Below are 24,159 nucleotides of genomic sequence, written 5' to 3'. Positions count from 1 at the left end.
ACTGCTGGGCCTTGATAGCAGGCTGTGAAGCCTATGCCCAGAGTCGAACACATAAAATTATATATATATATATATATATATATATATATATATATATATATATATATATATATATATATAAATATATATATATATATATATATATATATATATATATATATATATATATATATATATATATATATATATATATATATATATATATATATATATAAACAAAAAGCCCTCCGGATGCGATTTCAGGACGGCATTTCTGGTTCGGAGGTCCTAAAGTCTCTTCTGCTATTTATTTTGCATATCATACATTAACCCAGAGATCTCTAGTGACTTTTTTTTTTTTTTTTTTTTGAATATTTACCACCAAATAATTTTGGCCCCCACATGGTGGCACCAGTATAACCAAGCGGGTCCCATGCCTGGTTATACAAACCAGTGATGTGGAACAGAGCCCGAACCTGGAACCACAGGAACCGTCATAGTCCTCGGAACTGAACGCGAAACTAGAACTGCCGAAAAATGACGGGTTCTTGGTTCCACCTAGGTCAAGAGAATTAATAAGGTCTCTCCACGCGCAGCTTATCCGTGACGTCAGCAGAAGTGTGTGTGTGTGTGTGTGTGTGTGTGTGTGTGTGTGTGTGTGTGTATGTGTGTGTGAGAGAGAGAGAGAGAGAGAGAGAGAGGAGAGAGAGATCCCACAAATTGCCAACATAAATATTAACAGCGAATTTTTATCTAACTTTACAATATTTTTGGGTGCAAGGAAATTATATGAAAATGAATACAATAAGAATATGAAGTTCTCATTGGCCGAACATATAAGCCTAAGGATGAAAAGCTTGATAAATGGGCAAAATATTTCTTCTAAACTTCCAGTATTTTTTTGGCAACACTCATTCCCGTGAGACGACATTACAGGTGGATTTCCTTAATTACTAAACTTCCACGGTTAGCACCAACATGACTAAGTTCTAGTGTGCATCCGTGAATACTAGATTTTTATTTTATGATGTTGCTATTAATATATATATTTCTTACCTCTCTGATCAAAAGAATCTAGTCTGTCTCCAGTAACATGGGCCCCCTCATACTTCAGGTTTCTCTCATATGCAGTTGTTTCAGAGTGCTTACTACATATGTTCTGGGACGATTTTTGGTGCGACAGTGGCAATTATTTTTCCCAGGTTAGGTAATGTGATTGCAATTTTTTCTCTGTCTGAGTTGAACCCTATGTCTGGGAGGGGTTTGACCATATCTAAATATACTTCTATGTTGCATTGGTCCGGGTTGAATCTCGGTAATTGGATGTGCGGTTTGGCTGCCATTGTGCAAGTTTCCTTTTTATCGTTCCTCCGTGCTTTTACTCGGATCCAGAACCACCGCTTGCCACCAGTGTTATGCTGGTGTTTTTAAGGCGGCTTCTCGTCGTAAAAACACTAGCTACTGAAGCGGGGTCCTCTTTCTAGACCGGAAGTAAAGCACCAACAAAGGAACAGGACATAAAAACCAGGCAGTATACCTTAACACATCTATTACCTTAATTCTAACCGTAACAATACACGTAGAGTGATATTTGAGATACAGGGGAACAGAGACACAGAGTTAATATTCAGCACCACAAAATAGAGTTACAATTAGCACACACTACAATGTTCATACAGGGAGATCGTGAATTATCTATAGTATTGTTTATGCGTCACTTTTAGGCAGGATATAAATAGAATGGTTCGCATAGGGAATAAACAAGATTGGGAGTCTGTATGGGAAATATTACTATAAATGAGGTAGGGTGCGGATAGCGACACTCGACATTGTCACCTTGTCACGGCGACACTCACACTCAGGCTTTTGACTGGCCCGCGCACCCTCACCTCAGGTGTTCACAGAAAGTTCTCTTATATATGGGGACTGGAATAATTACAATAAAGTTCATTCTCTGCCCTGCCAACACTGAGTTCTTGTGGGCTATTATCAACTACACTGTTCTTCACTTAGTCACTGTGCACTGTTCTTTTTCCCGACTTGTTCTTGACACAGGGGGGGAAAGGGTCACTGTTTTCCTGTATCTCCTAGGTAACGTTCACTCTGGGTCACACTCATAGGTTGGGTGCAGGGAGGCTCTCCCGGCTAGGGGGGCCTCGACCTGATAGGCGGCCCTTGTGCTAGGGCCGCGTCGGTGTGGTGCAAGGAGACCCTCTGGTCTGGGGGCCTCGACCTGATAGATGGCCCTCGGGACTGGGACCAAACAGCCGGAGTAGTCGGGCCTGTCGTCTTTGGCTCCGGGGAGTGAGGGAGCCCGGATCACCTTTGTCAGGAGCTGGAGAGTCTGGCCTGGGTGTCCTGGGACTGCGGGCACCAAGGGGGAGAGGCGCTGTCAGGACTGGGCTGCGGCAGCGTCTCCTACGGGGTACGGGCAGGAACAAGGAACTCCCAGGCGTGGGCGGTAAGTCCGATATCGGGCCTTGCCACCACTCTAGCGTCTCCTCCGGAGCTATATTCCCGGGTGGTGACGAAGGGCTCCCACAAGGGAAAGAGGCTGGAGAAGGACTCACGTCACTCGTGTCCTCTCTAGTACGTCCTGAGGCCAGAGCCTTGGGTCGCCTTACTCTGGTACGTACTGGCTGTAGCCATGGACTTGCCCGGTGTACGAGGAACAACTGAAGGGTGTACTAGGCCGTCCCTTCCCCGCCGCGTATATAGACCGTCGGCGCGGTGTTGCTCCCTTAGTAGGGGACAAGCCGGAACGAGGGGCACGGAGGCCACACTCTCTCCAGTATGGACTGAAACTACCTTCAGGGGCTTCTCTACCCTGGTACATGCCCCGGCCGGAGCCGAGTGCCTACCCGTTTTACTGAGAACACCTGCAGGGCGTACTAGGCCGTCCCCTTGCCGCGTATATGGACCGTCGGTGCGGTGTTGCTCCCGTAATAGGGAAGGGCTACACGTATGGTAGCAGGGGCTCTTTACCCTGGTCCGTACTCTGGCCGTAGCCGGAAGCTGATCTGTCCGATCAGGAACAACTGAAGGGCATACTAGGCCGTCCCTTCCCTGCCGAGCATATAGACCGTCGGCGCGGTGTTGCTCCTGAAGGGGAGAACAGCAAGAGATGGATGCACTGGGGCAACTCTCTCTCTCTCTGGTGTACTAAAGCCAGAGCCTTGGGTCGCCTTACCCTTCTTACACTTTGTAAGGCCATAGCCTTGGGCCTCCTGCCCTTGGGCCTCCTGCCCTAGAGGGTGTAACAAAGCCGTCAATATGGTGTTACCTGGGACTGAAACTTGTTCAGTCCCACCCCTATTCTGATGACCATTGCTCCGCCCGCAATGTAGTCTCCTTTCCCTGATCACCTGGGGTTGGGGCAATTGCGGGGAACAAGGGCCCAGGATCGTGATGTCCTCGTGACCTGCTTGAACGGGGTCACTAACCCCACCGTTGTGTCCTCCTGGGGTGGTGGTGCAGTGGCGGCCCGGTGGTGGGGTGGGGGGTGGTGAGGTGGGAGGTCCGGCGGCAGGCACGGCGGGCATTTTACCACCCTCCGCGTTGTAGAAGTCACGACCCCGTGACTGGAGGTGGTAGGTGGTGGAGGTGGATGTCTGGTGGGCCGGGGTGAGGTGTTGGGTGAGGCTGACCCAGTGGGTGGTGAAGGTGTTGGGCTCCTGATGGGGGTTGAGAGTAAGCTGGAGGGAGGATGGATGGTTGGTCCGACGTAGGAGTTGGAGCAGGTGGTGGGTGTTCCGGATTCTGGCCTGTGGGCGGTCATGGGGTCGCCAATGCACTCTCCTCACCTTCATCTCGGGGCATGGTGCTTGGTGGAGAGATGAAAGTTGAATGCTGGAGAGTGATGGGAGGTTGGTGGTTTTATGGAGACTGATTTGGTGGGAGGAACGTTGTCCTTTGGGGAATTGGGACTTGGGAAGATTCCATCGTGCTTGGTGGAGGGGGAGGGTTATGGGGGAGGTGTTTGGGGCGGGGGGGGTATGTGGACATGGTGGGTGCCGGGATGGGCGTGTGATGGGCGGAGGTGTTGGGGTGTACCTCAAGAGTGGGCGTGAGAGGCGTCCTGATCTGGTGGTGGTGGTAGTGATGGTGGGTGTGGGTGGCGATGGTGGTTGTGCACGTGGTGGTGGTGAGGGCGTGCGGCTGTTAGGGGGGAGGCGGGTGGCGGTGCGGTGTGGCGCGTATAATGAGAATGGTCAAGGGGGAGGGGGGGTGGAGGTGGTGGGGTGGTGAGTGGTGAGGTTTGCGGGGGTGGTGGCTTTGGGCGGTGGTGGTGATGTGGGCGGTATGGGCGGTGTGGGTTGGGAGGTGGTGGGTGGACAGGTGTTAGGGAGGTGAGTTGTGAGTTGTGAAGGGGTGGCGGTCTCGGCCAGTGGTGGTGGGGTGTCGGGGGGTGGGCTGGTTGTTGGTGAGTTGGAGGGAGGGGGTGAGAAGGAGTAGGAGTAGGAGTTTGGGGGGTAATTCTGAGAAAGGTTGGGATGGACAGGTGTGCGGGCAGGGGTGCAGGTTGGCCGGGCGCGTGGGTGGTCAGTGGTGGGTGGGTGGAAGGGTCGCACGTGGCGATTTCTGTATGTGCAGTGTTGTCCCTGTTGATCTATAATGACTGGGTATGGGTTGGGTACTCGAACAATTTTGAAGGGTCCATTAAATCAGGGAGAGGTTTTGGAGGGGGTGGGCAGGTGTGCAACAACTGCGGACTGACCAGGTTTGTATGGGTTGGAGTGGGTCATGTCAGGTGCCAGGTCTTGTTGAGAGTGTAGGTGGTGGAGGCGGCTTTTGAGGTGGTGGAGAGGGTCGGTAGTGGAGGGTAGGGTGGGTGGCTGTAGGTGGTGGCGGAGTGGTAGGAGTAGTGGCGATTCCCCCAAAACTCTTTCATGTGGAGTTATCCCGTCTTCTCGTGGGCATGTGTTTAAACCCCATTGGATAATCTTGAAGTGGGCAGGCCAATCTTCATTCCCTGTTTGCATAATGCGTGTGCGGACCTGGTTCATGAGGGAGCGATGGCTTCTCTCGCAGATGCTGTTACCTTGGGGCCAGTAGGGGGATGAGTGGGAGATGTGGTATCCGAATATGTTCGCCAGTTCTTCCCAGACTTTTCCAGTAAATTCTGGGGCATTATCTGAGTGCAGTGCTTGGGGAATACCAAAATATGGGAAGACATGGCGGGTGAGGACATCGGCAACTGATACTGCACTGTGATCTTTGGCGGGGCATGCGATGATAAACTTTGAATATACATCCACAAATTTGATTATGTATTTGTACCCTGCTTTGGGTGTGAGGGGGCCGACGACGGCTAAGGAAAGTAGTTGCCACGGTTTCTGTGCTGTTAATATTCCTGAAGGGCCGGGTGTACGGGTGATATCCTTTCCTAAAGCACAGGCTCGGCAGGATTGTATAATGTTCTTGGCGATGGTGGATGGGTTAGGGGTCCAGTACGTGTTGGTGAAGACTTGTAGTTTTTAGTTCCCAGGTGGATGCCGTTATGGGCATGTAGGTGGAGCATGGTGTCGTGGGCAGTGGTGGGGCTTAGGACGATGTGTCTGTTTGGATCGAACAGGTGTTCGCCATGTGGGTGGAGTTTAGCGAATGTGTTTGGTGGGATCCAGGTAGGGCGTTGTTTGTTGTGCCACATATGGACTAGGTCTGGCTCTGTCAAGATTGCATTGATTGGTAGATGGGACAGGGCATCGGCGTTTGTGTGGAGTTTGCCTGGTTGGTATGAGATCTCGAAATCATACTCCTCGAGTGTCTCTCGCCATCGTATAAGTTGTGCGTTGGTGGTGTTTGACTGACGTAACCATTGTAGGGATTGGTGGTCTGTAATGACTATCACATGGGTGCCTGAGATGTAGGAACGGAAGTATTCGAGGGACCAGATGATTCCCAGGCACTCACGTTTGGTGGCCGTGTAGTTTCTTTCTGCAGGATTTAGGGTGCGGCTGGCACAGGCGATGATATGTTCACGGCCATCTTGTACTTATGCAAGGACAGCCCCTATGGCGATGAGTGATACGTCGGTATACAGGCGGAATGGGAGGTTGTAATCTGGGACAGCGACTACTGGGGCAGAGGTTAACTTGGACTTGAGGGTGGTGAATGCAGTTTTTCTTGGTTCGGTCCATATGAACGGCTCGCCTTTTTTTGTTAGGTCACGTAGGGGTTTGGCGATATCTGCAAATCCTTTGACGAACCGCCTGTAGTATGATGTTAGGCCTAGGAAGGCTCTAGTTTCGTGCACGTCACGAGGTAGGGGAATGTCGGCGATTGCACATAGTTTTTCTGGGTCCGGGGAGATGCCTTCAGCGTTAATTAGATGTCCAAGGAAAGAGACTGATCTCTCGGCCAAAACGCACTTTGTTGGTTTTAGTTTTAGTCCTGCCTGGCGTATACGGTGGAACACTTGTTTGAGGTGGTGGAGGTGGTTGGCCCAGGTATGACTGAAAACGATGACTTCGTCCAGATACACCAAACAAGTCTCCCAGGTTAGTCCGCTGAGAACTGACTCCATCAGGCGGGAGAATGTGGCAGGGGCGTTGCAGAGTCCGAAGGGAAGAATGTTGAATTCATAATGCTTCCCGTTTGATGTTGAGAAGGCGGTTTTGTGTTTGTCGTCGGGGTGTACAGGGACTTGCCAATAACCTGACTGCAGGTCTAGGGTCGAGAACCAGGTCGACCCATGTAGGGAGTCAAGCGAGTCGTCGATTCGGGGTAGAGGCGTAGCGTCTTTGATAGTGACGTCATTGACTTGGCGGTAGTCTACGCAAAAGCGTATAGTCCCATCTTTCTTTCGTACGAGTACAACAGGTGAGGACCATGGGCTGGTGGAGTTGGAGATAACGCCGGCATCGAACATATCCTGGACCTGCCGGTCTTCTTCTGCCTGTTGTTTTGGATTTTTTCGTTGTAATGGTTGGCGAATTGGAGGTCCAGTTGTGTGTATCTCGTCACTGAGATAGGTAGTGTGGCCAAGGTCGGTTGGGCCGGAGGAGAACAGGTCCTGAAAGTCCAGGAGGAGTTGTCGGAGGCTGTTGGTCTGGGAAGGGGATAGGTGTGATGGTAGGTCGGGGAGAGTGGGATGGTCGGGGGGTGGTGCTTGGCATGGTTCGGCTTCTTCTGTGTCTCCGATGATGAGTCCTCTTGGTAGGGTTAGTGGGGTTGTGGCGAGGTTGGCGATATGGATTTCATGGGCATGTGGGGGAAGGAAGGTGGGGCTTACTAAACAGGAGGAGAGTGGTCCGGTGGGGATGGATGGTGAGAAGAGGACGTAAGTACCTGAAGGTTTGTTCAGTTTTACCCAAGCTTCATGGTGGGGTGGAATGGTGATTGAGGAGGCGATAGTGGCAAGAAAAGATGGGGAGGGGTCCAGATGATGTGTGGTGGGGGGTGGTGATGGAGAGGGATGAAGTGAGGCGTTGTGTGAGGTTGGGTTGGGGTCAGATGTACAGGTGGGTTGGGGCAGGTGAGTGTTCGGGGGTTGTGTGTGTTTGCGTGGTGAGGGGGGGGTGGTGTTCTTGCTTTTTCTTCGATGAGATTTTTTTTTCTTGTTGATTGATGCTTGGTTGGGACGGGCTGGACTGAAGTGGAGGCGGCGCTGATGACAGTCAATGGTGGCGTGGATTTTTTGGAGAAGGTCCACCCCAAGATATCCATCATATTGATTGCATGTCGAGTCGAATATGATGAATGGGTGGTTAGTGGATACTCGTTGGTGGGTGTTGGTTTGAAGGGCCCATGTTTCCCCACGGATAGGCAGGGGGCCATCCCCCGTGTCGACGAGGTTGGCTGAAGTGGGGAGAAGGGGGCCGAATGCAGAGGTGAGGCGGGAGTAGAAGTGGGAGTAGAGGCACGATCTGGTTGCTCCCGTATCTACCAGTAATCGTGCCTTGACCCCATTCAGCCAAATCTTGTTGTAGGCTGGGGGTCTGTAGCTATGTGAGGTGGCCCCCGCCACTGTGGGGAGGTGCGGGGGCGGGCCTAAAAATCCATCTGCTGAGGAGTGGGGTCATCGTGGTCGTCGTCGTACGTTCCCAAGTAGAGTGTTGGCGGTGCGTCGTCTTCCAGGGCATCGTCATCTAGGGAGAAGACTTTCTTGCGCCCTTGGTGAAAGCTTCTGCGCCTGCTAGCCTTTAGCTGTTCTCTTATGTCGTGCAGGGGGCAGGTGCGACTGCAAGACGTGAACTCCCAAGGATTAATAGTGATGAGATTGCCTTGTTCCTTGGGGTTGGGGCGCTTTTTCTGCGGGTAGGCTAAGCCCTGGACACAGTAGGAGGTGGCTCTGTAGTTGGCTGGTGAGGCGGCAGCTTAGGTTTAGGTGGAGGGTTCTGTTTCGTCAGGAATCGTGTCACTGCGTGGAGTGGTTGTGGTATGGGACAGGCGGTGAGGAGACGCCTGACGAGTTGCAGGTCGTTTTCCATGTCCCCCGAGGGATCATAGATTGAGAAGTGCTCCCTAACTGTGCTAGGGAGAATCCTCAGCGGGGCATTAAATGTATGTATATCTCGTGCATTTGTAGGTGCCTCAGGATAAGCGCGCTGACGAGGCGCCGAGCCTGGACGAATGTGTCGTCCAGGTTCCCGTCGTAGGTGAAGGTGTCGAGTTGAGAGAGGGCGACAACTCTGCCTATTGATGGCGTGAAAACCTGTCCCACTATTTGTGAGAATTGATCCCATGACAGTTCTGGGACGATTTTTGGTGGCAATTATTTTTCCCAGGTTAGGTAATGTGATTGCAATTTTTTCTCTGTCTGAGTTGAACCCTATGTCTGGGAGGGGTTTGACCATATCTAAATATACTTCTATGTTGCATTGGTCCGGGTTGAATCTCGGTAATTGGATGTGCGGTTTGGCTGCCATTGTGCAAGTTTCCTTTTTATCGTTCCTTCGTGCTTTTACTCAGATCCAGAACCACCGCTTGCCACCAGTGTTATGCTGGTGTTTTTAAGGCGACTTCTCGTCGTAAAAACACTAGCTACTGAAGCGGGGTCCTCTTTCTAGACCGGAAGTAAAGCACCAACAAAGGAACAGGACATAAAAACCAGGCAGTATACCTTAACACATCTATTACCTTAATTCTAACCATAACAATACACATAGTGATATTTGAGATACAGGGGAACAGAGACACAGAGTTAATATTCAGCACCACAAAATAGAGTTACACTTAGCACACACTACAATGTTCATACAGGGAGATCATGAATTATCTATAGTATTGTTTATGCGTCACTTTTAGGCAGGATATAAACAGAATGGTTCGCATAGGGAATAAACAAGATTGGGAGTCGGTATGGGAAATATTACTATAAATGAGGTAGGGTGAAGATAGTGACACTCGATATTGTCACCTTGTCACGGCACACTCACACTCAGGCTTTTGACTGGCCCGCGCACCCTCACCTCAGGTGTTCACAGAAAGTTCTCTTATATATGGGGACTGGGATAATTACAATAAAGTTCATTCTCTGCCCTGCCAACACTGAGTTCTTGTGGGCTATTATCAACTACACTGTTCTTCACTTAGTCACTGTGCACTGTTCTTTTTCTCGACTTGTTCTTGACACAGGGGGGGAAAGGGTCACTGTTTTCCTGTATCTCCTAGGTAACGTTCACTCTGGGTCACACTCGTAGGTTGGGTGCAGGGAGGCTCTCCCGGCTGGGGGGCCTCGACCTGATAGGCGGCCCTCGTGCTAGGGCCGCGTCGGTGTGGTGCAAGGAGGCCCTCTGGTCTGGGGGCCTCGACCTGATAGGTGGCCCTCGGGACTGGGACCAAACAGCCGGAGTAGTCGGGCCTGTCGTCTTTGGCTTTGGGGAGTGAGGGAGCCCGGATCGCCTTCGTCAGGAGCTGGAGAGTCTGGCCTGGGTGTCCTGGGACTGCGGGCACCAAGGGGGAGAGGCGCCGTCAGGACTGGGCTGCGGCAGCGTCTCCTACGGGGTTCGGGCAGGAACAAGGAACTCCCGGGCGTGGGCAGTAAGTCCAATATCGGGCCTTGCCACCACTCTAGCGTCTCCTCCGGGGCTATATTCCCGGGTGGTTACGAAGGGCTCCCACAAGGGAAAGAGGCTGGAGAAGGACTCACGTCACTCGTGTCCTCTCTAGTACATCCTGAGGCCAGAGCCTTGGGTCGCCTTACCCTGGTACGTACTCTGGCTGTAGCCATGGACTTGCCCGGCGTACGAGGAACAACTGAAGGGCGTACTAGGCCGTCCCTTCCCCACCGCGTATATAGACCGTCGGCGCGGTGTTGCTCCCTTAGTAGGGGACAAGCCGGAACGAGGGGCACGGAGGCCACACTCTCTCCAGTATGGACTGAAACTACCTTCAGGGGCTTCTCTACCCTGGTACATGCCCCGGCCGGAGCCGAGTGCCTACCCGTTTTACTGAGGGGCGTACTAGGCCGTCCCCTCCCCGCCGCGTATATAGACCGTCGGCGCGGTGTTGCTCCCATAATAGGGAAGGGCTACACGTACGGTAGCAGGGGCTCTTTACCCTGGTCCGTACTCTGGCCGTAGCCGGAAGCTGATCTGTCCGATCAGGAACAACTGAAGGGCGTACTAGGCCGTCCCTTCGCCGCGTATATAGACCGTCGGCGTTTAGTTGCTCCTGAAGGGGAGAACAGCAAGAGAGGGATGCACTGGGGCAACTCTCTCTCTCTGGTGTACTAAGGCTGGAGCCTTGGGTCGCCTTACCCTTCTTACACTTTGTAAGGCCATAGCCTTGGGCCTCCTGCCCTTGGGCCTCCTGCCCTTGGGCCTCCTGCCCTAGAGGGTGTAACAAAGCCGTCAATACGGTGTTACCTGGGACTAAAACTTGTTCAGTCCCACCCCTATGCTGACGACCATTGCTCCGCCCCCAATGTAGTCTCCTTTCCCTGATTACCTGGGGTTGGGGCAATTGTGGGGAACAAGGGCCCAGGATCGTGATGTCCTGGTGACCCTCTTGAACGGGGTCACTAACCCCTCCGTTGTGTCCTCTTGGGGTGGTGGTGCGGTGGTGGCCTGGTTGTGGGGTGGGGGGTGGTGAGGTGGGAGGTCCGGCGGCGGACACGGCGGGCATTTTAGGCAACTTCACCCCACCGGGTTCACATTTCAGATGAATCTGGGTCTACAATCACTACTACTACTACGTATAGTCGTGGTGCATGACTGAGGTCATTATCGTAGCCTGGCAACCTACCTGCCATCAGAGTCTGATTTCGTATCATAACATGCACGAATCATATCATACACGATTATACATGAATATTATTATACACGAACATATGCACGAATCATAAGTGTATCATACATGAAATCGGATGCACTGTATTGGGTAGGTTGCTTGGGAACGATAATGAAACCTTAATTGAGACGCGCACAACGAATATATTACTACTCTTACTGCTACTAAAGCTGCTGCTGCTACTGCTACTAAACAACCTCTGCAGTTCGAATAGTCCCGAGCTGAATAAAACTCGGATGTCATAAATAAGAGAGAGAGAGAATCCTGGGATCAGCGAGAAATGATCCTCCTTAATATTATCACTAATGAAATTTATATCGGTTAAAAATTAAAAACGAGAGAAAGAGAGAGAGAGAGAGAGAGAGAGAGACCCACGCTCCTCCCATGTCAATTTTGCAACTTCTACCGATATTAATAACATACAGGAGAAATAAGGATGTAGGTTATTATGGAAAAGGCATTACGAAGAGCACTTTTGCTAACATTGATCTGTAGTCAGATCATTTTCTTCTCCTCTAAAATGCCCGCCGCCGGACCTCCCACCCCGCCACCCCCCACCCCACCACCGGGCTGCCACCACACCACCACCCCAGGAGGACACAACAGGGGGGCTAGTGACCCAGGTCAAGAGGGTCACCAGGACACTACTGACCTGAGCCCCTTTTCCCCGCAACTGCCCCGACACCAGGTGACCGAAGAATGCCAATGACCTTGCAGGCGGGACAACCATTGCCAGAATAGGGGTGGGACTGAACAAGCTTCAGTCCCAAGTAACGTCTTGGTGATGGCCATAGTTACACCCTCAAGGGCAGGAGGCCCTAAGCTACGGCCTAACATGTGCACCAGGGTGCTTGTGCCCTTAGCCACTTCAAGGGCAGGAGGCCCTAGGCTACAGCCTAACGTGTGCACCAGGGCGGTTGTGCCCTTAGCCACTTCAAGGGCAGGAGGCCCTAGGCTATGGCCTAATGTGTGCACCAGGGCGGCAGTGCCCTTAGCCACTTCAAGGGCAGGAGGCCCTAGGCTACGGCCTAACGTGTGCACCAGGGCGGCAGTGCCCTTAGCCACTCCCAGGGCAGGAGGCCCAAGGCTATGGCCAGAAGAGTGCGCCAGGGCAAGGGGGCCCTTAGCCACTCCAAGGGCAGGAGGCCCTAGACTACAGCTAGAAGTGGGTAACTGGGTGAGAGGACCTTTAGCCACGGCTGTAGAAAACCCAGGAGAGAGAGTCGCCTCTGTGCTTCCCTCTCTGTACATAGGAGAGGACACGGACTCCTTGGACCCTTTTCCTACCTCGTTCCCCTGTGGGAACCTTTCGTCACCACCCGGGAGTGTTGTCCCCGAGGTGTCGCCAGAGTGGTGGCAAGGACCGAGACCGGGCCTGCCTCCCATGCCTGGGAAATCTCTGTTCTTTGCAGACACCAGACGGAGACGAGGCCGCAGCCCAAACCTGTCGGCGCTTCTCCCAGCAGACGGTCGCACCCCCAGGACCCCCAGGCAAGACCAGCAGAATACAGGCGAGGGCAACCCAGACTCCCTCACCCCGCGGAGCCATAGATGACAGGCCCGCCTCCTCCAGTTGTTTGGCCCGTCCCGAGGGCCACCTCTCAGGTCGAGGCCCCCAGACAGGAGGGCCTCTCTGCACCCCACCACCGAGGTCCCAAGGCAAGGGCCTCCACTCAGGTCGAGGCCCCCAGACAGGAGGGCCTCCCTGCCCCTCACCAACGACCAGGACCCGGGCCGTGACTCCCCTGCGGGTAGTGTGTTGCCCCTTGCAGGCAGAGTCCCCCTAGGGCCCTCTCCTCACGCCCCGACGACAGAGTGTACCCCACCCAGGAAACACGGGTAAATAAGTGACGCCCCTTATACCGAGAATAAGCCAGGGGAAAAAGAACAGTGAACAGTGACCAAGTGAGACCAATGTAAAACCAGTGACAATTGTTATTAACCTAAAAGAACTCCATACCCGGCAGAATAGAAAAGTGCTTGGACCGCCAATAAGAGAAGTTAGAGTAATTGTACAAGCCCCAGAATAAAAGAACTTTCAGTAATTGTGAACGGAGACCAGAATGCGCGGAAGAATCAAAAGCCTGTGTGAGGTGGTGGTGGTGGTGGGATATTCGCCCCGGCCCAGAGGCCGAGGCACGGGCAAACTGGAGCCCGTTAGGGGTCATGCCAAAATGGCATAGACAGACTAACGAGGAGGCGGGTATCGGGTTACCACCCGTATCAAAGTGGGGAGAGGGACCCCCGCAATCAGAGCGGGGGCGTCCCGCAGGTCCTCCCCGGACCAAACAAAAGTGCGGGCCAAGCAGGATCGGAAGGCATGCGTCACCGGACACCGCAGGACATAATGTAGGAGAGGCTCCTCCTCCAACTCCAGACAAAAGTTGCATGGGTCCGGCCGGGCTATTGCTGTCTGCCTGTAGCACAGGAAGCCAAGACGCAACTGACGAATGTGGACCAGGACAGCATTGGGAACATCAGGCAGTGGTGGCAGAGGCTCACAGCGGGTAGCCGCCGCGTACCAAGTAGCAGAACGAGAGCCTTCTGCCACACAAACCTGATGCTCCTCCCGGGCCCACCGCATGACAGTGGACCTGAGCGGCTGAAGGATCTGATGCGTCCCACTCGGGAGGACAAATGACACCTCCCGGAGCGAGCACGCCAGCCGCGCCGCCTGATCCGCATGCTCATTACCTTCGAGTCCTACATGGCCTGGTACCCAGTGGAGGGTCACCGACCCCCCGGCACTGACAACTCTGGCCGCACATACATGAATTGAGGATAGGAGGAGGGGGTTGTCCCCCAGGGATCCGGAATGGACAGCCTGAATCGCTGAAAGTGAGTCAGAATGTACCACCACGTGGGTGGAGGCATGCTGGCTTGCATGCCGCAGTGCCCCCAATATGGCCACAAGCTCCGTCTGAAAGACAGACACCCTGTGTGAAGCGCCACGATACCACCACAACCCCGCATACGAAGGCTGCCCCTGCAGCCCCGTCGGCAGAGACCGAGCCATCGGTATAGTAGTCTGCGGATGCTGGGCGCCGCAGAGCCTCAATCCGCGCCAAGGCCTCCTGCCGAAGGAGAGCAGGGACAGCATTTCGCCCTCCGCCAGCAGTCGGAACGATGACTTGAATAGGCGGAGACGTCCAGGGCGGTGGCTCAATGTAGCCCACACAGGGCGTGTCAGGCTCCTCGCAAATACCAGTGGCCACTCCCAGCTCATGCAGCGCGGCAACCAACCCACGGACCCAGTCCCTGCGCGGGCAAGGATCAGGCGGCCGCAAAAGAAGCCGCTTAAACAGGGCCGAGACCGGGAGCTGGGGTCTATGCTGCACAAGCTGCAAGATGACCGCAGCAGCACAGAGCACGACCCTACCCCGAAGCGAGGGGAGGCCGCACTCCAGACGGAGATTGACTAGACGTGTCCACATGGGGGCATGAAGCATTATCCTCATTGCGTCATTCTGAACCACTTCCAGCGAGGCGGCTATCTGAGGGGCCAAGCCTGTCATGCAGATAGCACTGAAGTCGATGACCGACCGGATGGCATGAATATAGAAGGTTCTGAGGACCTCAAAAGAGGCCCCCAGGCTCATCCGGGAAAGGAAGCGGAGAGCCGCCATCCGAGATCGAGCCCTCTCCCTCAGGTATCTAACATGACAGGCGAATTTCAGCCCCGAGTCCATCCAGACCCCCAGGTATTTGTGGGTCGTCACACGGGCTAGAGGGTGTCCTCCCAACAGCATCGGGAAGGCCGGCGGGCTGAGGGCAAAAGGCATATAGCGGGTCTTCGCCATATTTACCTTCAGCCCCAGCTCCGCCGACCGTCGATAGAGCCGCGAGAGGGCCTCATTGGCCTGTGTGTAGCAGTCTCTCCTTGAAAAGACTAGAACCAGGTCATCCGCATAAGCAAGGAGCGTGACCCCCCGGCCATACTCCACATCCAACAACCCTTCAACGAGAATGTTGAAAAGGATAGGGCTCAGCACACTGCCCTGCGGCGTGCCATTTGGATGGGAGTATGCCGGGGAAAAACTACCTTGAAAGCGGACGCTGGCAGCCCTGTCAAGGAAGAAATCCTGGACCCACGATAGCAGCCTGCCCCCGATCCCTCGAGCCACAAGGGCGCTCAAGATGACTAACGGATTAGCCAGCTCGAACGCCTTCTCAAGATCAAGAAAGACAGCCATTCCCACTCGACCCCGAAGCTCCCCGAGGAATGATGCCAGACATTGTGCAGCATTACGTTTCTGGTGATATGCAAAAATCCTCGGGTGTAACGGCCCCAGACACCACGACAGCCGTGCCCGCACCACCCTCTCAGCTGTCTTGCCAATACAACTGAGGAGGGAGATGGGGCACATGGCACCTGGGTCGTTTGGCTTCGGGATGGGGTGGATAACAGCCGTCTTCCATGACCGCGGCAAACGCCCCTCAGACCAGGAGAGATTGAGCAGATCCAGCAACCACGCCTTACCACAATCCCCCGCATGCGCAAGGATGGAATACGTAAGGCCGTCGAGGCCCGGAGCAGTGTCAGCCCTGCGCCGCAGAGCCGCCAGGAGCTCGCCCCACCGTGATGGGGCAGTCAGCCTCATCAGGTTGGGAGCAAGCCTCCCCGGACGGCCGCAGCACGAGAGTCCGACAACCCCTCCAGAGTGGCCCCGACAGACCGCGGGAGATTGTGGGAAGCAGAGCGATCCGCAAAGTGCTTAGCCAATCGGTCAGCCTCTGAGACCGGGTCAGGGTGTGAAGGCGGACGAGAGGGGCGAGGGTTGGTGAAGGACCGCAGCCTCCTCCACATCTCTCTGAGAGTGGTGTGAGCGCCCAGAGTCCGGCACCACCGAACCAACGCCTCCTCCCGAATGCGACGCTTTTCAACCAGCATGTGTCGCGACACAGCCTCTAAGCGCCTGCGCAGAGGTGAGCCGCGACGCCGTCGGTAATCGCGGCGCGCAGCATTCAGCCGCCTATTCAGCTCCCTGACCCGGTCGCAGTAAAACCATCCGTCTCGGTAAACCCTTGCGGACCGCCGTTTCTGGGGAATTGCCTCCGAAGCGGCCTGCCCAAAGACGCTGGCCACCAGATCCGCAAAACTCTCCAAGTCTGAGGGATGGTGGGACGAGGAGAAAAGACGGACGAGGGCACGCTCAAAAGCCACCCAGTCTGCCCTCTCCACATCCCACCTATGTGGCGGCTCGGGGGGAGGGAGGCAAGCCAACCCCAACTCCACCACAATAGCATAGTGGTCACTCATCAGGGTGGGGTGTATGGACCAACATGCCGAACCCATAAGCGGATCCGACACGAACGTCAGGTCCAGACGCCCCCCCCTAACATGAGTGGGTCCTGATGGGTCCGTCAGCAAGGACACATCAGCCACCTCCTCTAACACCAGTGCAATGTGCCGTCCTGCCTCATTAGACCTCTGCGGGGACTGCAGGAGGTCATGGTGCGCGTTGAAGCGCCCCCTATAAGCACAGGCTCCCTGGTAGCCTGGGAGAACAAGTCCCCCAACTCCAGGGCTGCACTGGCACCACGGTAGATGTTGTACACTGTAAGGGACGACTCAGCAAGTTGAAGACGCACACCATGAACCTCAACATCAGTTCCACAGAATGGAGCAGGCTCACAAACTGTGGAAGCAATGTGGTCCTGGACAAGGATGGCACAACCCCTAGTCTCACCTTGCACATGGGGGAGGAGATGAGTGGTGTATCCCTGCAGCCGGAAAGGGGACCTCTCCCCCAGCAGAGTCTCCTGCAGCATAAACACATGCGGCCGGTCACGAGCAGCAATCTCCTGGAGGAGTGGGAGCTTGCTCATCGCGCCGACGCAGTTCCACTGCAAGACTCTGATGGGGTTGGGGATGCTCTGTCTGGGGAGAGGCGGAGTCGCGCCCCCGCCCCCTCCCGCGACACACGGGGCGACCCGAGGGACGCCCGCGAGACCACGGGGGAACGCGGTCTCAGACTGTTCCGCTCTCCCTCCGACGCCCTCCTCACACGAGGGTCGCGGCTCTCCCTGCGGCCCCTGTCTCTGGCCCTGCCCCGCACCTCCTCGGGAATCGGGGTTGACTGGCTCCCCTGGGCCTCGGCGGGCACCTGTGTCACCTGTGGCTCTCCCTGGGGCTGCCGCAGCATGGGTGAGTCCTGGGGTTGCTGCGCCAGCGCCACCCCACCACCGACCTTGGCCAGTACCCCTGAGACCAGCGCCTGCGCCGCACCCAGCAGCTCCTCCTTGGGGCAGGTGAGGGGAAGTGCATTTGCCAGGAGGCCTACGATGCCGATCATCATTTCCCCCATGGCTTGGAGGACAAACCCAGGGTCGGTTGATCCTTTCACCTGTGACTGAGGTTGAGGGGAGGGCACAGGAGGAGCAGGAGGCCTGGGACGAGGAACCCTCTGTGGTTTGGGTTGACCTGTCGGCGGGGGGGCGTGCACCTCCGCCACCGTCGAGACGGCGACTGCCGCACCTGGCAGTGGCGGGAAGTCCTCGTTGGTTACCACAGGTGAGGCGGCGTTTGTCGGAGCACGGCGTTGTTGGCCCCAAACAAAGGTTCCTGGAGGAGCCGGCATGGCCAAGGACGCTTGCTGCTCCTGCACCCAAGAGACCTGGGACTCCCGTCCCTGCTCCACCCTGCGCATTCGGGCAGGACAGGCTGGGTGCCATGCATGGTGAGCACCTTGACAGTTGGGGCACCGGGATCGTACCGTTTCCTTTGCCTTGAATTTCTCGAGGCACTGCGTGGTATCGTGCGCCCCGCTGCACATCCCGCAGACTATCGGCCTGTTGCATGATGATCTGTGGTGTCCGTAGCGCTGACACCTGTAGCATCTCAATGGTTCCGGGGTGTAGGGACGGAGCCAGTAGGTCCCCCAGTTGCCGAGGTCGAGAGAGGGGACGAGGGGGCCCTGCAGGGTCACCTGCACCTGCATTGTCTCCTCGCGTGTCCTCTGGTGTTGACACCGCTCCGCTTCCTCCACGAGATCGTGCCGCTTGAGGATCTCGAGCAGCATGCGGCGCGGGTACCCCATCACCACAGCCCTTGTAGTTTGCCCGCCTGGCGATAGTTCCACTAATCGGACTTCCGCTGCCTCGTCCTCCAAGCTTCAGTTGGCGGTGAGCCGTCTCCGTTTGTGGGATGAGGACGCAAGAGTCGTCCCTCCCAAAGCGATTCACCACCGTCAGATCCGGGAAGCGACGCTCCAGGGCTGCCACAGCGTCGTAAGACGTGGCGAAACCCTCCTGTTGGGGCACCCTGAAGGCTGGGAAGACAGAGCGAGGCGGGGGCGGTGCCTTCACCGATACCGATGGACGTGCAGGTGGTGTGAACCGAGCCGGAGCAGGCGCAGAAAAATCCCCCCCAGCATGAGCCCGCCGCTGACGGCGGCCACCACGTTCCACCAGGACAAAATCACCGTCCGCATCCCTAGCAGACTCAGGCACACCCCCAGATCCAGCCGCAGATGTAGGAGGCAAGGCAGGGTGCGACTGACAAGGGGCACAAGATGGTGGATTTGTAGGCTGGATGCCCTCCATCTCATCTGCGTTGCTACGGAGCACTTTGCGCCGAGGTGCAGAGGCAGGAGGGGGAGTACCCGAAGCAGAAGATCCACCGGCATGGCCAACTCTCACGGTATTGGCTGGAGGCGGGCCACCTGATCCAGAAGCCGCGCTGCTCCCAGACCCATGTCGAGATCGCTTCCCAGACATCTGCAGAGACGACTTGCCAGGATTAGTGGACGGAACTGGTATCTTCGAAGCAAGCCTGGGATCACGGGAAGCCGGCGGAGTCTTCAACGGCCCCTTTGGCGAGGGTGCCGTACGGCCTGCCATAGCTGGCGGCCGATACACACACACAGGCACACTCACAAGCACTCGTACAATCACCCAGAACGCAGGAAGGAGCCTACCTACGATAGCGGTTACTGTCCCCCTGCTAGCAGAGGACGAGACAGCCCTACTATTGCCCCGAAGGACTTTCCTAACCCTATCCCTATCGAGTTTTTGGCCCGCCCTGCGGCTTCCTATAACCACCCCTCTAAGGGGCCTCCTTGTGAACCAGGTCTGATCCTGGAATCCTCGGAGTTCGGCTTCGTACCACTCTAAACAGGGGTCTCTAGGGCCAGAAAGGAAATATAGGAGAAGGCAAAAAGAACCACAGCAGGGCGAGTACACACAAGTGCGTGTACCCCGATACACTACTGTGGCTGAAGACCAAGGCGTGGTCTGAGAAATGGCGGCAAGCAACAACAACAGCAACACCTCAAGCACTGGCGTGATACAAAAGGGCAGAGCAGCTCGATCAACGGCGAACCGGAGAGCTGTTACCCTTGTTGTAGTCAGGAACAGGAGATGTTGTCGGTGTGAAGGCAGGCAGCAAAGTGTGCCTGTGTGAAGTGCCGCCGCGACTAGGTGACTGTGTCAAGTGTTGCGATCCGCACCCTGTCTTCCTTATAGTAGTATTCCCCCCACGGACTCTTAACCTTGTTTATTCCCCTTGTTCTCAAGTGAATATATGTTTTGGCTTTAAATGAAATACGGGTATCTCCATATATAACTAAAGACATTGGTATACATGTATCATATCTTGTGTTCAGTGCAACTGTATCTTGTGGTATCAAAGTCTAACTCTGTGTCCCTGTCTCCTGTATCTTAAATATCACTCTGTGTTATACTGTAACGATGTAGAATTAAGGCAATAGATGTGTTAAGGTATACTGCCTGGTTTTTATGTCCTGTTCCTTTGTTGGTGCTTTACTTCCGGTCCGGAAAGAGGACCCTGTTCAGTCGCTAGTGTTTTTAGGACGAGAAGTCGACCTAAAAACACTCAGCATAACATCCTCCTCCTACAACAACAACAGCAATAACAACGACAACTACTACTACTGCTACTACTGACAGTAGTAGTAGTAGTAGTAGTAATAGTAGTAGTGCAGACGACTGCTTAAACTCTGGAAGAATCTTATTCAGGATTATTGAAGGCTGCATCTGTCCTCCCAAATTCAAAGTCTTCCCTAAGCAGAATAAAACCGTTTAGTAACAGTAATAATATGAATATAAAATGTTTCATCGGAGTGAAGCGCTCAATCAGGCGAAGTCCATTTGAGAGGATGGTTTCGCGTGTAGAGTGGAAAACGATTCCTAAAAAAAAAATTTTGCCTCAGGAACTTTGGCGACTCCAGACACCTAGGATTATCCCAATGTCCACCATCAAAAACATTATTGCCCCCAGGCTGGGAACCACTGTTATCTACATGCACATCGTCCCATCAGTCTTTCTGCACTCTGCCTGGTCTGCCATCAACCGACATGAAAAGAGAGAGAGAGAGAGAGAGAGAGAGAGAGAGAGAGAGAGAGTTGCATATTTCTCTTAAGTTTGTTAAGTTATAAGTTGTCCCGTTTCTTGATTCTACTCATTTCATTTGAGATATTAGGAGTAGGATATGGTTGCTGATGATGATGATTTCGATGATGGGTGTGATAATGATGGTAAAATATAGCTGACTTAAGTACAGTAACCTATTTCCATTCATGTGTATATTGCCTTGTCGGTAAGGTGTGTTGGTTGGCTCTTGACTCTCCACCGTTATCTAGGTTCCTGGAGGAATCGTAGCACTTTCTGTTTTGCGATTTATTTTGCTCATTATACTTTTACATATTCTTGTATGTTAATTATATCGTTTTATATGCACACAACATCAGTAACATACAAGAGGCTATTTGGGTGTAACATGCAAAATATATCGCAAACGAAGGGGTGTTGCGAAGTCTCCAAAACCACTTTTAATACGCGTCCTAATGTTCACTGGTAGGAAGAGAGTGAGATATTATTGTCTTGCAGTAGTTTTTGATTTTTCTTTCAAATTATGGATATGTACTGTAGTTTCACGTTTCCAGTTAAAGATATGTGTAGCAGTGTTTCATGTCTCAAGTTATGGATGTGTAGTGGTGTTTCATGTTTAAAGTTATAGATATGTGTAGTAGTTGTTCATGTCTCAAGTTAGATATGTGTAGTAATGCTTTCACGTTTGAAGTCAGAGATGTCTAAAAGTGTTTCATGTTTCAGGTTAGACATGTTTAGTTGTGTATCGTTTCAAATTATAGATATGTTTAATAGCGTTTCATGTTTCATTAGTTATGTTCAGCAATTTCATGTTTCAAGTTGTGGATATGAGCAGTAGTTTCATGTTTCAGATAATTATGTTGTCATGTTTCAGGGATCCGTTTCATTAAGGACAGGTAATTCATTGCCATTTTCAGTATACTCAACAGTCTTTTATGCAACAATCATAATGTAGGTAATCTACCTCATCGTCTGATGTCATCTTCAAGCGTTTCATCCCTTGCAGTTTGGTGTTTTCAAATTGTCCCGCGCTGTTCTCCCCACGCGATGTAAACAGTCGGCTGACGTGGCGTGTTATCGAGTGAAAACTTAGTTCAACACTAAACACTGTCTAAGAGGATTAGGGAAATACAGTGTGACCTGTAAAGAGGTATCATTAAAGCACTTTACTGTATCATTATATTATCATTATTTAAATCTTGTAGGCTATCACTCAACATGCAGCTAGACGATCTCATTTGTTTATGTTTTGTCAGAAAATAATTTCGCGGTGGAAGTTACTCATCTACTTATCCAATGCTCCTATAAAAGGTAATGATGCATAATACTTCTAGCTGCTTCAGACACCCGGAAATGCTAAGTAAATGTCAAGATATTGAGCCGCTTGCTGGATGCCTTTACGTGCTTTTCAGAGCATAGACCCACGATATTTTCTGATTTTCTTGAGACACTCCGTGACTGAAAAACATGACAGCACCAAGTAACACTGTACATCACTATCAGGATATCGTTTCAGCACTAATACCGATTAACTGTAACAAAAGAGTTATCTGTGAAGGCCACCCAGTCCAAGCATACACTATGGCTGGGGACGAGACTGAAAGCAGCGGGCAAGCAATCACTACGTAAGTTTCTACATGTCACTGTAATGCCTTCAATCTTCTCGCTTCATAGTAAGAGAACATGACAGATCTGCACAGTGGTATTTCATTTTTCTCATTAAAAGGTTCAGTGGTAAGTGATAAGCCATATATACTTCAGTTTCACCCCTGGCTCCAACGAATTACGGAAAACGTTTCATTCACTGACGCGTGCTGAACATGACCGATTGAGAGAGTGAACATACAGTTTATTGTTGTAAAGGTATTCAGAGTATTTATACAACAAAAGGTGGTGGGTCATCGATGGTGGTGATATACTAATGCCTTCTGCTCGTTCACATGGCAATGTGAAGACATGGTAAGGTAGCAGTATTAACGGCAGACCACAATCTGCAGGTATTAATGCAGACCTTTGGATGTGCTAAACGTTACTAAGAAGTATGAAGCATTGATCACACATTACAGGCACTTCAAACGCAACGTTGTCAACTAATCTTACTGTACTGCTGGGTAGAATTAGGCTCGACTTCTCGTACCTATTTCACCCAACGTGGAGCGGGGTCCTCTTTCGAGACCGGAGCTAGTGCAATAAAGAGAGGCAGGACATTAAAACCTTCGGCAACACCATACACGTATATTACCACAGTCAGACACAGGACATTTCAGCAGATATTACAACACAATATAGAGCAATACAAAACCTTATCTAAGATATGTGTATCTCGCAGGATACTGGCTTTCTAGATACTACTGACAACACAACACATCCTAGTATTAGGAGTGCAGTAAATACAGGTGCGCGCGGAGCGCGGAAGGGGGGGGGAAGGAGGGGGGGGGTTGTGATTCACTAGGAGGAGGTAGGGGAGGCGCGGAGAGTGACTTAAAACGGCGAGGAGAAAGTTATGGTAATATTGGAAGGTGCCCGATATTAGCAGGGGAGTTCATGTGGTTTCTGTTAGCGAAGGTCCTTTGACAAATAACTCTGATTCTTGATTTTGCTTTACGAGCGTGAGCGAGTAATGGGGAGGGTTTTTAGGGGTAGCGTGCAGGGGGAGGGAATATCATTAATACTTCCTTTCTTGATATTTAGAGTGGGAACATGTCTCTGTAGGCACAGGCTTATTAATTACACATCTTCCAAGTATGATATATAGACTCTCGCTTCACAACGCGTAAGAAAGTCGGGATACTCGTAATACTACTTCACAATATAACTTCGCGGCTAGCCAATAGAACACTAATGATATTTCTTCCTCACAGTCTTTCTTCTAACTATGGGGATATGTCTTTATAAAGATCCGGGGCGACACTCGCACGTATTTTTACTCAGATCTTAGTCCACATTCTCGTCCTCTAACTTCTCATTGTGATCTGATTTACCCCAGTATACATTACATAAATTCACTGCACAATACTTATTCTAGGAGAGAGGGAGTCACACTTAACCTAATTCACTATTGTTACAGGATCACCCGTATTTTCTCATGGAAGGAAACAAGGGCACGACATCGGTGATCCGGTTGGACTGAGGGCACTGTCAAGGCGGGGCGAGCCGAGAGGGCACGGGGCGGCTCGCAAGGGCGTCCTCTCGCGTTCGGGTCTCCCGGTGGCTTCCGGACTGGGCTCCGGCGTAAGGCCCGTAGGACTGGGGCCGAATAGGTCCAGGAACCTCTGGGTCAGGTCCCGGCGTCGTGGGGGCGTGGCGAGGTCTCGCCCGGGTGTCCTAGGGAGGGCCGAGAGAGGCGACAGGCTGCGGTCTCCCACGACCAGAGGCGCCGTCAGGGGAGGACTGCGGCAGCGACTGTCACTGGGGCCCGACAGGTGTGTCTGCTCTAGGGCCAGGCGTAAAGAACAGAGACCGGGGGAGGCAGGGAGGTCTGTCCGGGATGTTCTGGAACAGGACACCTGGAGTTCAGTCTCCGGTTGTGGAGACGACCCTCTCCTAGCTACGCCCTGGGAGCGACCATAGATCGTCTCTACCTGGACACTGTG

General features: G+C 53.0%; 1 protein-coding gene across 1 annotated transcript in view; it reads right to left on the bottom strand.

The window, feature by feature from the left end:
- The window catches only part of LOC145396067 (putative peptidoglycan muropeptide transporter SLC46), a 100,697-nt gene extending 78,863 nt beyond the window's left edge, over positions 1–21,834 (bottom strand). Inside the window, exon 1 of the mRNA XM_080269532.1 lies at positions 21,531–21,834. Within this exon, the coding sequence (XP_080125658.1) occupies positions 21,531–21,563 (33 nt within the window). The 5' untranslated portion in view covers positions 21,564–21,834. The remainder of the gene's footprint in view (positions 1–21,530) is intronic.
- Positions 21,835–24,159: the final 2,325 nt, after the last annotated feature.

Source organism: Coenobita brevimanus, chromosome 34 (genome assembly GCF_032717465.1).
Source record: "Coenobita brevimanus isolate Jiangsu-jjx chromosome 34, ASM3271746v2, whole genome shotgun sequence".
Classification (NCBI taxonomy): domain Eukaryota; kingdom Metazoa; phylum Arthropoda; class Malacostraca; order Decapoda; family Coenobitidae; genus Coenobita; species Coenobita brevimanus.
Note: the sequence above shows the minus strand (reverse complement) of the source record. Positions and strands in the feature narration are given on the sequence as shown.